General features: G+C 46.6%; 3 protein-coding genes across 6 annotated transcripts in view; 2 read left to right on the top strand and 1 right to left on the bottom strand.

Annotated features, from left to right (window-relative positions):
- OSBPL2 (oxysterol binding protein like 2) overlaps window positions 1–3,128 on the top strand; it is a 33,169-nt gene extending 30,041 nt beyond the window's left edge. The window contains exon 15 of the mRNA XM_058815003.1: window positions 425–3,128. Coding sequence (XP_058670986.1) covers window positions 425–527 — 103 coding nt within the window. The 3' untranslated portion in view covers window positions 528–3,128. The remainder of the gene's footprint in view (window positions 1–424) is intronic.
- A 942-nt stretch (window positions 3,129–4,070) lies between these two features.
- Window positions 4,071–10,993, top strand: ADRM1 (ADRM1 26S proteasome ubiquitin receptor). 4 transcript variants are annotated; one of them, XM_058814953.1, is made up of 10 exons: window positions 4,071–4,122; window positions 4,835–5,045; window positions 5,296–5,412; window positions 5,492–5,615; window positions 6,041–6,127; window positions 8,178–8,259; window positions 8,480–8,601; window positions 9,016–9,173; window positions 9,875–9,977; window positions 10,598–10,993. In XM_058814953.1, the coding sequence occupies exons 2-10, from the start codon at window positions 4,836–4,838 to the stop codon at window positions 10,702–10,704; spliced, it is 1,110 nt and encodes a 369-aa protein (XP_058670936.1). In that variant the 5' UTR covers window positions 4,071–4,122; window position 4,835; the 3' UTR covers window positions 10,705–10,993. The 4 variants fall into 4 exon arrangements, with proteins under 4 accessions (XP_058670936.1, XP_058670932.1, XP_058670935.1 ...); XM_058814949.1 differs by having other exon boundaries at window positions 8,480–8,709; window positions 10,598–10,988; XM_058814950.1 differs by lacking the exon at window positions 4,071–4,122 and adding an exon at window positions 4,303–4,544 and having other exon boundaries at window positions 8,480–8,709; window positions 10,598–10,988.
- The window catches only part of LAMA5 (laminin subunit alpha 5), an 87,362-nt gene continuing 86,040 nt past the window's right edge, over window positions 10,952–12,273 (bottom strand). Inside the window, exon 80 of the mRNA XM_058814954.1 lies at window positions 10,952–12,241. Coding sequence (XP_058670937.1) covers window positions 12,087–12,241 — 155 coding nt within the window. The 3' untranslated portion in view covers window positions 10,952–12,086. The remainder of the gene's footprint in view (window positions 12,242–12,273) is intronic.

The following is a 12,273-nucleotide window of genomic DNA, read 5'->3' as shown; positions in this document are numbered from 1 at the left end:
AGCAGCTGTTGATGTTCTGTGCAGGGCACAGCTCCATAGAACAGAAACTGTTTCCCCTTGGGAGAAATTTCCCAAAATGATTGTGTAACCGATTTGGCATTCTTTTAAAGTAAAAATTAATATATATAATCTAGAGTGTCAGTGTTATTTTTACTTGGAATAGGACAGGAATTTTAAAATCCATTTAATTCTCCTAGACTTTATGCTAAAATAAAAGGTGCTCTACAAGGTGATGATAATTGTGTCGGAAGTTCAATTATTTTCATGTTCAGAATATTTCCTAAGAATTTTTTAATAAGAAATACCAGTGTATTTTTAGAATGTTTTGTGTAAGAAGCAACACTGGGTTTTTTCCCTGTTAATAACTATTCATTCTATTTGCTTTTTTTTCTTTTATTGTTTCTCTTCTTTTTTTGTTTTACAGATGGTTTCATCAAGGCACTAACCCATACACTGGGACTCCAGATTGGCTGTACTCAGGTGGCTATTTTGATAGAAATTTCTCAGACTGTCCAGACATATACTGAAATTCCAGAAGCAATTGCTCATCTCATCCGGACATCTAGTTACTAGATTTCATTCCAAGCCAGTTACTCTGGTTTTGTTGATAGCAAAAACCAGCTTTTCAAAGTAAATTTTAACAGAAATTCTGTAAGTCAACAATCAATGATTTAATTCCCACTAACTTTGGATTGCCAAATATTTAAATACTGTTGTGCTTATTCTGTAAAGCTGCACCTGAAATCATCAAGTTTTCACTAATTTTCAGAGGGACCTTTGGTTCTCCATTTACTCCCCTAGTTTCTTTGCCAGGAGGATATGCTGTATCTGTAGAACACATAACATCCTTGAAAACTACATAACTTAAATAAACTAGAGATAATATCCTTGATATTTAGTACAATAGAGAAGCAGCTGAAGTTTTTGGCACTCGGAGCAGGGATGAAAAGCCAACATGGTACCAACAGGATCAATCCCAGTCCTGTCACACTCCCATACTGTATGTAGCACTCCCTGGGGACAGGAGCTCCTGGCCCCACTCTCAACAATTCCATAACTGAGAGCCTTGGGATCACAAAACCCAGCCTGGGGCTCTCACACTGTAGTTGTCTGTTACAGAGTCTTCACAACTTTGGGACACTGTGAGCATTAAACTGTATACCTGTGATAAATCCCATAGAGCATACCTTAGGAGAGGGGAAGGGCACACCCCAAATGTGCTTTTCCTCAGGTCAAATGCTGTTAAATGCTGTTCTTACCATAGGAGAAGCTTTGGAAGCAATAGCAGGAATGTCGAGGTGGTTCCAATGTACAGTATATTGCTTGCTACCACTTGGAGGCTTAACTCTTGTGCACTACCTTTGGCAGCTTTGGCACTGTGTATGCTTCTAGACTAAACTTTCCTTTGGAAGCACTTCCGTGTGTGTGTCCACGCAGGTTCATGTTTGGGGAAGTTTTGGTTTGCATGTTTCTCATTATTAGGTCATGTCTGTTTTGTATGTTGTGAAAAAGCAGAATCAATTTAAAGCTTTGGCAGAGTTATACCTATTACAAGTTTCCTGTGAGCACGTGATGTCAAAAAGTGGGATTTTTTTTAAATTTCTTTTTGTTCCATATGAAACCATCAAAGCCATATAATACTGGAAATAATCAATTACTGAACTGATGCATTCATTTTCTTTCAAGTGGTATACTTCAGGGGCCAGGGTGTGGAGAGAGGCTTGAAAAATTTGGTCCAGTAATTAAAATTGATCCTTATGTTGCTGCTTCTTTTATGAAAGTTTTTAATTGAGTAACCAGGCAAAAAATGGAGAGTGGCTGTGGTGCTGTGAAGTTTACAGTAATTTAGAAATTGTTGGTGTTAAGTGCCAGTAACATGAGCAGTTCAAGAAAGAATTGGTCTGATTTGTGTCCAAAACATCTGTGATTTCATTCAGAAAGTGGATTTTTGAAGTGTTTCTCTCTCAGAGGATTAAAAAGCAAAAGAAAATGTATTCATAGAGAAATTCTTCCAGCAAATCATGTGTGCAACAATTGGATTACATTTGGGGAAAATTTAGTTGTCTTCATTGGAAAAATAAGAGGAGCTGTAAAACTTCAAGACAGTAAGGAAGGGCACAATCTGACTCTTGTTCATGGCAACTGGATTCTGGTGCCAAAAATTGTAATTTGTGTGGATGGAAGTCCTCAGAATTTGAGGTGGACTTAGTGGCACAGTGGGGTTGTGTTTGTTCCTGGTATGGGCACAGACACTTCTGAAAAGACACTGCTGATTCTCATGGAACAGCATAAAAACAGTTTTTATAAAAACCTGAGCTTTAATGACAGTGTCAGGCACTGTTAACCCCTTTCCAAACGTGCTGCACGTGCCATAGGGAATTTTTTTTGTTAGGTGAGGATTGAAATGAATCACATATTTAGACCAGTGGGAGTTTAAAACTTACTTTAATTACATAGTGTGTTCAATGCTGGAGTGATGTTTTTAAAACAATGCATATAAATAGAAATTGCCTGAATGGAAGAAACTGTACAGATGTTCTAAGAGGAGGTGTACAGGTTAGCATCCCTTTTGTCTAAGCCAGGATTTAAATTCAAAGACCTAAAGCCTTGTCATTATGTGAAAGCATGAAACAATTGTACCAATGTGTTTAATCCAAACTTCAGTATAGAATCTTCATGGGATATAAAAAGAAACTGGGAACATTTCCAGTGTAAGAACACTTCAGTAGTTACATCTTCACCCCCGTCTTCCTTTCCTTTCGTCTGAAGTTTTCAGAAAAATTTCAGATTAGTTCCAAACCCATTCTTTTAATTTATTATTCTTCATTGGCAACACTTTCAGAACCCTTTCCCTGCGCTGCCGACACCGCTCTGCTTGGCCAGCCCTGGCATTCCTAATGCTCTCAAAGTCCAAAAGTTTTTATTTTCAATGCAGATCTCGCCTCAGTAGTTTACGTGTCAAAACATTAATAACTTTGCACCTTTTGAAAGAATGTCACTTTTATAACTTGATTAAACACTGTATATAAGATAACTGTGTTAGTATATGTTAATACAGCTACATAGAGAAACCAGCTAGAAAGAAATTATAATAAATACTTAATAAATAAATATCCTTTGGGCCTCTGGATGGTGACAGATTTTTGTGAGACCCGTACAGAGCAGCCTGGTGGGGGGAAAGGAGGGCTTTGGCTTTGCTCAGCCAGCTGTGGGGCTGTACCTTGATTTCATTGTGATGGCCACAGGACAAAGATGATTTGAATTGGAGCTTTGGACACCTCCAGCCGTGGGTGGAGGTGCTGGGTGGGAATTGTCAGCGGGAAGAGCTCGGGAGCGCTCCCAGCTCTGACCTCACCTTGTGTGATGGATGATGGTGATGGAGAGGCCAGGTGTGAGCTGGAGCTGGGGAGAGAGTGGGCTTTGGTAAAAAATATTATCAATGTGAAAGTTCACTTGGTAGTTGCTGATAGCATTTGTATCTTCGAGGTGATGTCCTGCTGTAAACGGGGAGCAGCTTTTCACACATCCTGCATTTATAGAACTCTTGGCACCTAGATTAACGAGGACAGAGATTAACGAGGACATCTATCCTAGAAGAGACCTAATGAGAACTATTTATTCTTGTTCAATAATTTAAAACAATTTCCCAATAAATTTTTCGCCCAAAACCGCTTTTAAAAAGCCAACCCAAGACTTCACCCAGCGCTGCTGTTGGGAACACACCTCCATTGGCTCTTTGCAAACACCTGAGATTTGGGTCAGGGAAGCAATGCTGAAATACTGTGAGGCAACCCTGGCTTTGGCCATGAGCCCTGCGTGCCTTTCGTGGAAGGATTTATTTTTGTAACCATTCCCAGGAATAGAGGTGCTGTTGGAGACGCGCTGGGCTGAGGGAGGGGATGGGGCCGGGGGAGTCATGAGGGCCTGGGGGGAGTGAGGGGGGAGCGCCGCCATGTTCCGTGACACAGCAGGGGCGCCTGGCCCCGCCCCCCTTGATTGACAGCCGCGCCAGCCAATAGCGCGGAGCCGCGGCGGCGCGCGCCCCGCGCGGGGCGGGGTTCCGGCGCGCGGGGCAGGAAGAGCTGAGGCGGCGGCGGAGGAGGAGGAGGCTGAAGGCTGAAGGTACCGCTCGGGACCCGCCGGGCACCCCCGGGACCGCGCGCCCAGCGGAGCCCGGGCTGGGGGTCTCCTGCCGGGGGAAGCCGCGGGGAAGGCGGCACGGCGGCATCGGGGGGCCCGGCAGAAGATCGCGGCCTCTGGGCGGGTGGGGGGTGGCCGCGCCGGGCCGGACCGGACCGCGAGCCCCCCCTTTCCGTCCCGGCTGGGCTCGGAGTGTTTGCCCGGCGGCGGGGCCGGGGCCGGCCGGGCTGGGAGCGCAGCGCCGCCCCGGAACAGCCGCACAGCCCCGCGGGGCCGGCCGGGCCCGGCAGCGCCGCCAGGCCCGCGGCTCGGTCAGTGCGGGAGGGGGCCGCGGTCACCGTGAGGGCCGGTGGAGCACGGGGCAGCCTGCGGCGCTCTGCGGGGTCTGGAGCCGCAGTCTGAAGGTACAACAGCGCTTTCTGCTTTGAAACATGGCTCGAACTGAAGAAGGAAGCGCCGGGGCACGGTGGCTTCATTTTCGAGTGCCTCAACACACAGGCTGTCCTTTATTAGTGGAGGGCTGTGTAGAGCCTCCTCTCTGCATCCAAGGTTCTGCTTTAGCTCAGTTGAATCACCCTGGAATTCTGTAGAACAGATTGCTTTTGTGAAGCCACCTGGTAAAGGTTGAAATTTGATACTGGAAAGAAAGGATATGGGGAGGTTTTTTATCACACCTGCTGCTCCCTCTTTCCAGGATGTCTTCAGGTGCATTATTTCCAAGCCTGGTGCCAGGCTCTCGTGGTTCCTCAAGCAAATACCTGGTGGAATTTCGGGCAGGGAAGATGTCCCTGAAAGGCAGCACCGTAACTCCAGACAAGAGAAAAGGCCTCGTTTACATCCAGCAGACTGATGATTCCCTCATTCACTTCTGCTGGAAGGACAGGACTTCAGGCAATGTGGAGGATGTGAGTATGAGCTGGTGTTTCAGTGCTGAGGTGTTATGTCATGTTCTCATCTGCTGGCACTGCAGGAAGAGTTCCTCCAGGACAAATTAGGGTGAGAATGTCACTGACAGACCTGCACTTCCACATGCTCTCTGCTCTGAGGAGCTGATGGAAGAAAGTTTGTGGAGGAGGGCAGAGGGATTTGGGAGGCGAAAAGAAATAATATTGATGTATTTTCTCAAACATTTGTTTCTTCTGACACACTTTCCAGGATTTGATTATTTTTCCTGACGACTGTGAGTTCAAGAGAGTCCCACAGTGCACCACAGGCCGTGTGTATGTATTGAAGTTCAAGGCAGGATCCAAACGACTCTTCTTCTGGATGCAGGTTGGTGGGAAGCCAAAGACAAAGGTCTTGGTTCAAAATCCCCCCAGCATGACTCACACCAAGAGCAATTCTCTTGCAGGAGCCCAAGACAGACAAGGATGAGGAGCACTGCCGTAAGGTGAATGAGTATCTCAACAACCCCCCCATGCCAGGGGCACTGGGTGGCAATGCCAGCGGAGGCCACGAGCTCTCAGCACTGGGAGGTACAGTCCATTCTCTGCTCCTTCATGTCAGAGGCTTTTTTTTTCTTTTTAAATTTATGTCTAGACTAAGCCCCTAGAGTTCCCTAGGAAGAAATCCCTGATGGCTGTGGAGGGTGAGCTGGGGACAATGTTAATACCAGAAGCGTAAATGTGCTTTTAGCAGAATAAACTGTGCTGTTAAATAGGTGTAGGCTGGAAGTTAAGACTGCCAGGAGAAATCTCTTTGTTTCCAGTAGATTCTCTGGAGTCTTACCTCTTTGTGAAACCAAGTTACATTTATCTTTTATGAAGATCATGAATCAGTAAACACTTGAAACTGTTTTTCCGTACAGAATGTGATGCCAATTAATCTCCTGCTGTTTGAGCCGGAGTGCTGTGAAAAAACCATGTGAATATGTTGTGTTTCAGAATGTTTTTGTTTTTAGGTGAGGGTGGCTTGCAAAGCCTTCTTGGAAACATGAGCCATAACCAGCTCATGCAGCTGATCGGACCAACGGGCTTAGGAGGACTTGGTAAAATGCTTTAATATCTTTATGCCAAAATGGTATTTTCTCCTGCCAGGTTAAATCTTACCTGACAATGTTCTCAAGCAGTGCTATTGATCTCAATAGCACTTCTTTCATGTGAGTAGGCAAGGCCCTGCCTCAGAGATGAGCTCAGGGACAGAAAAAGGGTACCAGATTCTACACAGCACTCATCTCAGGGCTTGATCTGCAAGGAACTGTGGTTCTGCTCCTTGCTGCACTGAATCTTCTGCTTTTTTTTTCCCCTTGTTTTTTTCTATTCCACTTTTTCTTCCCAAATATTCACTGGAGCAGGGGCTGAAAGCCAGTGATTTGCTCCTGGTGAATGTGCTGGTTACCAAGCTGTGGAATTGCTTATGGAATATTCTCTGATTCAGTGAATATTTGTGTGCAAAGTAGAAAGAGTTCAAGAGGAAGGTCGGAGTGGTCCCACCCCACAGCACTCCCCAGTCAGGGGGACAAGGCTCAGGGCAGGGCTGTCTCTCCTGGGCAGCCCTGGGGAGAGCTGGAATCACTGGTTCCAGAAGGGGCTGTGGTCTGTTCTCAATGCCATCCATGCTCCAGGAGCATTTTCTGACAGGTCTGGGCCTCGAGTGTAAATAGGCGAAGGAACACAGCAGTGACCAAGGTTCTGTGCTTAAGCTCAGGAATCCATTTTTGTGGAGCTGGCTGATGTCTTTTTAGCTTCAGATGCATATTGGTGGGATGTTCAGAGGCAAATCTCATGGTGGTGTTGGAAAAATCTGGCCTTTTAGGATGTGTTTGGGAAAGATCTTCCTCTTGAAGCTTCACATAATCCTGAGACTGTCTTCCTTTTTTCCACACTTTTCCTCAGCAATTCTTTCCTTGCCTTTACATTCAGCCATAAGTCAGATTGACATGTAACAGAAAGAGAACCATCTGCTTGCTGCTGCAGACAGTGGTTGTGGTGAATCCATCCCTGGGGATCATTTCCCCTGGGAATTGTCTTTGTCACAGCTGGTTTGCATCGCTTGGGGCTTTGCAGAGCTCCAAAGGAGCTCTCTTCTCTTGGGTCACTTTTACTGTGAAATGGAGCAGAGCAGTGTGTGGTGAGCTCCACCTGCCATGCCTGCTGCAGGGGAGCTGTGGGATAAGTGAGAGGAGGTGTTGGTTCCATGTGGTTGTACCTGTACAAGGAGGGACTGGCAGGCTCACTCTGACCTGCAGGATCTGTAGCTGTAGTTGGGTTTGCTCACTGAGTGCTGCTGTTCTGTCCTCTGATGCCAGGTGCTCCCAAAGGTGGGTGAGAAGTGCAGGTGCTGTGTGTGTAACCAGGTGTGGTGCAAGGAGCTGCTATGGGAAATGGAGTGTTTGGCTGATGTGGCTCAAAGGAGTTGACAAGTCCCTGGCAACTCCAGGGGGGGCAGCAGCCAGGCCTTTTCCCAGCTGAGGTTCTTGACCCTGCCATAAGTCCTTGGTAGCTGGGAAGTGATGGAGGAGGCTGGTTCTGCTTTCTTTGGCATAAGGGTGTTGGTTTCCTGCTGGCTGCTCCCCTGTGAGCGCTTGGTGTGTGGAGCTGTCCTTCCTTTGCCTGTGACGTGTTTAAGAGCTTGGCTGGTTCGGTTGCTGCATCTCTGCATTAGGTTTGGAGCTGCAAACCCCAGGTCTTTGAGGAGAGAGTGGTGGTGGCTCAAAGATGCCTCTGAGATCTTCTGCTGAGGGCCTTGGTTTTGAAGTTCATAGAAAAGTTGGGTTTTTGGTGTGGCAGATAAGGAGAGGGCTGTGTTACAATGATGTATACGTACAGCACAAACTGGAGTAACTTCATCCTTGTGTACACCTAGAAACTGAGTCATTTCTGAGATGTTCAGCTCTCTAATGGGGATGCAAGATCAGAAAAGAAGATTCTGTTAATTTGCAGAAGGGGATAGGAGGGTGGGTTGGGCTCTTTCACCCCCTCCTCTATTTTAGCAAATAAAACCTTTCAGGTACAAGAGCATCCTCTCCAGAGAAGAGAGGTGCAGAAAACCTGAAGAAATAAATGTCTAAACCCATTCTTCTTTCATATTCATGGAAGGTGGGCTGGGTGCACTGACAGGACCTGGGCTGGCCAGTCTGCTCGGGAGTGGGGGACCTCCAACCAGCAGCTCATCATCAAGGTAGGAGGCCTTGTCTGCCCTGGGCTGTTGCAATGGGAACTTGCCACTGCTGTGGGAGGAATCATGGCTTATTATATGGGGAATGTGGTGGGAATCAAGGCTGCTTATTACCTCTCTAAAATGAGGTAGGAGTTTTTCATACTGTAAGGGTTTGAAAAGAAGCTTTTCAGAACAGAAGAGGTTTCTGCAGGGAATTAATGACCCTGATTCTCTTGGCCAGCTCTCGCAGCCAGTCAGCTGCAGTGACTCCATCTTCCACCACTTCTTCCACCCGTGTAACGCCGGCCCCGTCCGTGCCCGCGGCCGCCTCGGTGACCAGCCCCAGCCCCGTCCCCAGCTCGGGTAATGGAACCAGCTCAGCCACAAGCCCAACCCAGCCCATTCAATTGAGTGACCTTCAGAACATTTTAGCTACTATGAATGTGCCATCTGGAGCAGGAGGACAGCAAGGTAACAGTGCTCTGACCAAGCAGCTGCTGGATCCAGGAGTCCTTTGGAGCTGTTTTACTGTCCTGTCCTGTTCCACATTGGTTTGAAAGGTCTCTTAATTTTTTTGTTCCTGTTTTTTGGTGGCTTTTTTTTTATTTATTTCAATGCTGGTTTTGACTGCTTCAGGAGACTTAGTCTCAGGAAAAAAGATGGTGGTAGTGTAGTGGTAATTTTTATACTCAGACCCTGACTAGATAATTTGATTTACATGACAAAAACACAGGATTTTGGATGTAGCCTAATGGCCAACCCTTTGTTTTCTCCTAGTGGACCTGGCAGCTGTTCTGACTCCCGAGATCATGGCTCCCATCCTGGCCAACGCTGAAGTCCAGGAGCGATTGATGCCTTACCTTCCCTCAGGGGAATCCCTGCCGCAGACTGCTGAAGAGATCCAGAACACCCTGACGTCTCCTCAGTTCCAGCAGGTAGATGCTGGCTCTGGGGGGAAGTGCACTTCTTCCCCCTTCCCCATCATCCTGATTCACCTTGCCCTGCTTTTTCCAGGTTCCTGGCACTGTTCACAGTGGGAAGTTGCTCAGTAGAAGTGGAAAGGAGGAGGGACATGGTTTAATGGAGCATTAGTTCTTCCTGCAGTCACTCAAGGGCAGAGGGGCACGGTTTTTACTTTTTCTTTTGGAATTGGGCTTTACCTTTCTCTTTACTATAAATGTGCTCTGGCAGATGACAGGAGTAGTAGGGAATTCATTATTCCCTTTCACCAAATGGCTCCTTAATTTCAGACTGAAGGGAGGAGATGCTCGTGGTTACTACACTACATCCCTTGAAACACCAGTCCTTAATTGCAGGACACTGTGTGTGATAAAAGTTGGTGTCTTACAGACCAGTCTGAACTAGTAATTTACACCAATTGATTGAAATTTGTCCATTTGCAGTATTTCAGGAGCTTAAATGGTTTAGATTAAACTGTAGAAACTTCTGTGCAAAAGGAAGTGAGGAGGTTTATTGCATATTTTATATGCAATAAAATAATCACATGTAATTGGTGATTATTTTATTGCGTATCTGTTCCCAAGCCCTGCCCTGACAGGACTACTCTCCTCCTGGGGTTACTGCTGCAGGATACTGATGCAAACTTTATTTTGATGGTGTTGACTCCAATCCACAGGCTTTGAGCATGTTCAGTGCTGCCTTAGCTTCAGGACAGCTGGGCCCACTCATGAGCCAGTTTGGGCTACCTGCAGAGGCAGTAGATGCAGCAAATAAAGGCGGTGAGTGCTGGTGCTGGTGGGAGCAGGAGAGAGGGGTTGTTGGGGGTGTTGGCACTGCACATGACCACTGAATGTGGGGTGTAAGGATCAGCTTCTCTCTGACTCTCCCCCTCTGAGAGTTGTGAGTCTGCAAGGTGACTCTTGCACTGATGTTTACAAGGAAAAGGTGGGTGGGACAGGTGTTCCAGCACACAGAGGGAGGTGTTATGTGCAGAGATGTATTGGTGTTGTTTCCTTGCTAGAGATGCAAAAGACTCTGGAGATGTCACAGTCACCTTGTTCAGGAATGCCTTTCTTGTGGGAGCCTTTAGTGATTCACATGAAATCAGTGATCACAGTCAGGGCCAGCTCTGGCAGTGAGGCAATCCCTTTTCCCTAATGAGCTTTTGGCATCTCTCCCATTACAGCAAGAATTCTGGTCTCAGGATGCCCATGCACAATTAAAGTGCATGAAATGCTGTGTCAGAGAGATCTGCATGTGTGTTACCATTGTTCAAAATTTTCCTCCCTGCTAATTCATACTGAAGCAACTGTTTGCTTTCTAAGTAATGAAGCTTTAACCTTGTGTGGACAATGAGCTTCAGCCAGGAAATGCAATAACTCGTGTGTTTAACTTCTAGATGTAGAAGCCTTTGCCAAAGCCATGCAGAACAGTGTCAAGTCAGACCAAAAGGAAGGAGACTCTAAGGACAAGAAAGATGAAGAGGAAGATATGAGTTTAGATTAAGTTATTTGCTCTTCCTTACAGATACTCCTAGATACTAACTTAAGCAACTGCAGTAGGATTACTAACTTCATATTATGCTTATATAAATCTAAAAATAAAGCAATTTTCCTTATCTGCCATACTGTTCCTTCCAATCTGTCCAGTATCCCTGCAGTGCTGATTATCCCTTTTTCAGCTCATCAGCCTGATACTTACTCTTCCCCAGGTAAAGTGAAAGAGAGTAACATAAAATTTTATTTGACTCCAAAGTATTTACCAGTGATTTACAAAGACCATCTTTAATACTACAACTTTAAAAACAGGTCATAATTACATTTAAGATGGACATGTTAAAAACCCATTTTACAATATTTACCCCTCATAAAAAAACCCCCACAATATAATGATATAAGTTACAAGTCCATTTCAGAAGCAAGATTTTGTCCCCAAGTGGCCAGAGATATATATACACACACAAATATATATATGACGTGTAAGTGCACAGTGAACTGGGTGTCTTGGGAGGAAAAAGCTGCTTCAAGTGGAGACTGCACTACAGCAGGGCTGAGGGAGGCTGAGCAGGAGCCAGGGAGGGTGAGGGCCAGGTGTGGAGGTAACCTTTCTATTTCTTCCCTTTAAAGCAGTGGTTTCTTGCTTCACGCAACAGGACTTTTGTCAGTGTACTACCAGTGCTGAATGCAAGTGCAGAGCCAGTGGTGGTTGTGCCTTTCTGCTTCACCTCAGCAGTTCTCCCAGCCTATTCTGTTCTTTTTTTGATTCTTATAAATTATTCTGATAAGAAGATGCTAATTCTGTGAACAGAATTTTGTCCAAGTTCCCCCTTGCAGAACTCTGTAGCAGTAGCAGGTGAGCTGAGACTGCCCTTGGGGGGAGGTTAAATGTGCCCTTGCTTATAAAACCCCAAAACCGACAGAATTAATCCAGTTTGTCCTAATTGCATTTATTATAAACCAGAAACCGCCTGCAGCCTTTATCAGCAGACAGTCTGTGACATTTATTAACAGCCTCAAGTGTTGGGTGAACTAAATCTGTGTGCCTGGTACGTGTGGGGTGAAGGGAACAGGATTGAGGACGAGCTGCAGGGCTGCTCTGAGCTCCAGCCCACGCTCCCAGCACGAGCCCTGCTGCAGATCCCTGACACCCAGGAGGACTCACCTGTCACCACATCCCACTCCAACTTTTTGGTTCTATTTGTGAAACATCCCCAGAGTGCCCCCTCCTCCCCTGCCCTCCTTCCCCTGGGATTTGTGGCCCCTCTGGTTTGGCCCAGACCTGTGCCTGCAGTCACTGGAGATAAGTGTGTCCGAGCACGGGCAGTGCTCTGGTGGTGACACTGGGGCTGCAGCAGCGTTCTGTCCCTCGGGCTGTCCCTGATGTGGCACTCAGAGCACAGGGCAGCCCTTCAGGCTGACAGAGCCCCGCGCAGTCCCAGCTCGAGGCAGGTCCACGTGCCTCTGGTTGATCTGCAGGTTCCTGACACAGCCCACGTAGTGAGGGAGGGGAGGTAACAGCAGCCCTGTGCTGGCCTTGTCTGTCTCTGCAAAAAACACAAGGAAAAGCAGGCATTAG

The sequence above is a fragment of the Ammospiza caudacuta genome, chromosome 15 (genome assembly GCF_027887145.1).
Source record: "Ammospiza caudacuta isolate bAmmCau1 chromosome 15, bAmmCau1.pri, whole genome shotgun sequence".
Classification (NCBI taxonomy): Eukaryota; Metazoa; Chordata; class Aves; order Passeriformes; family Passerellidae; genus Ammospiza; species Ammospiza caudacuta.
Note: the sequence above shows the minus strand (reverse complement) of the source record. Positions and strands in the feature narration are given on the sequence as shown.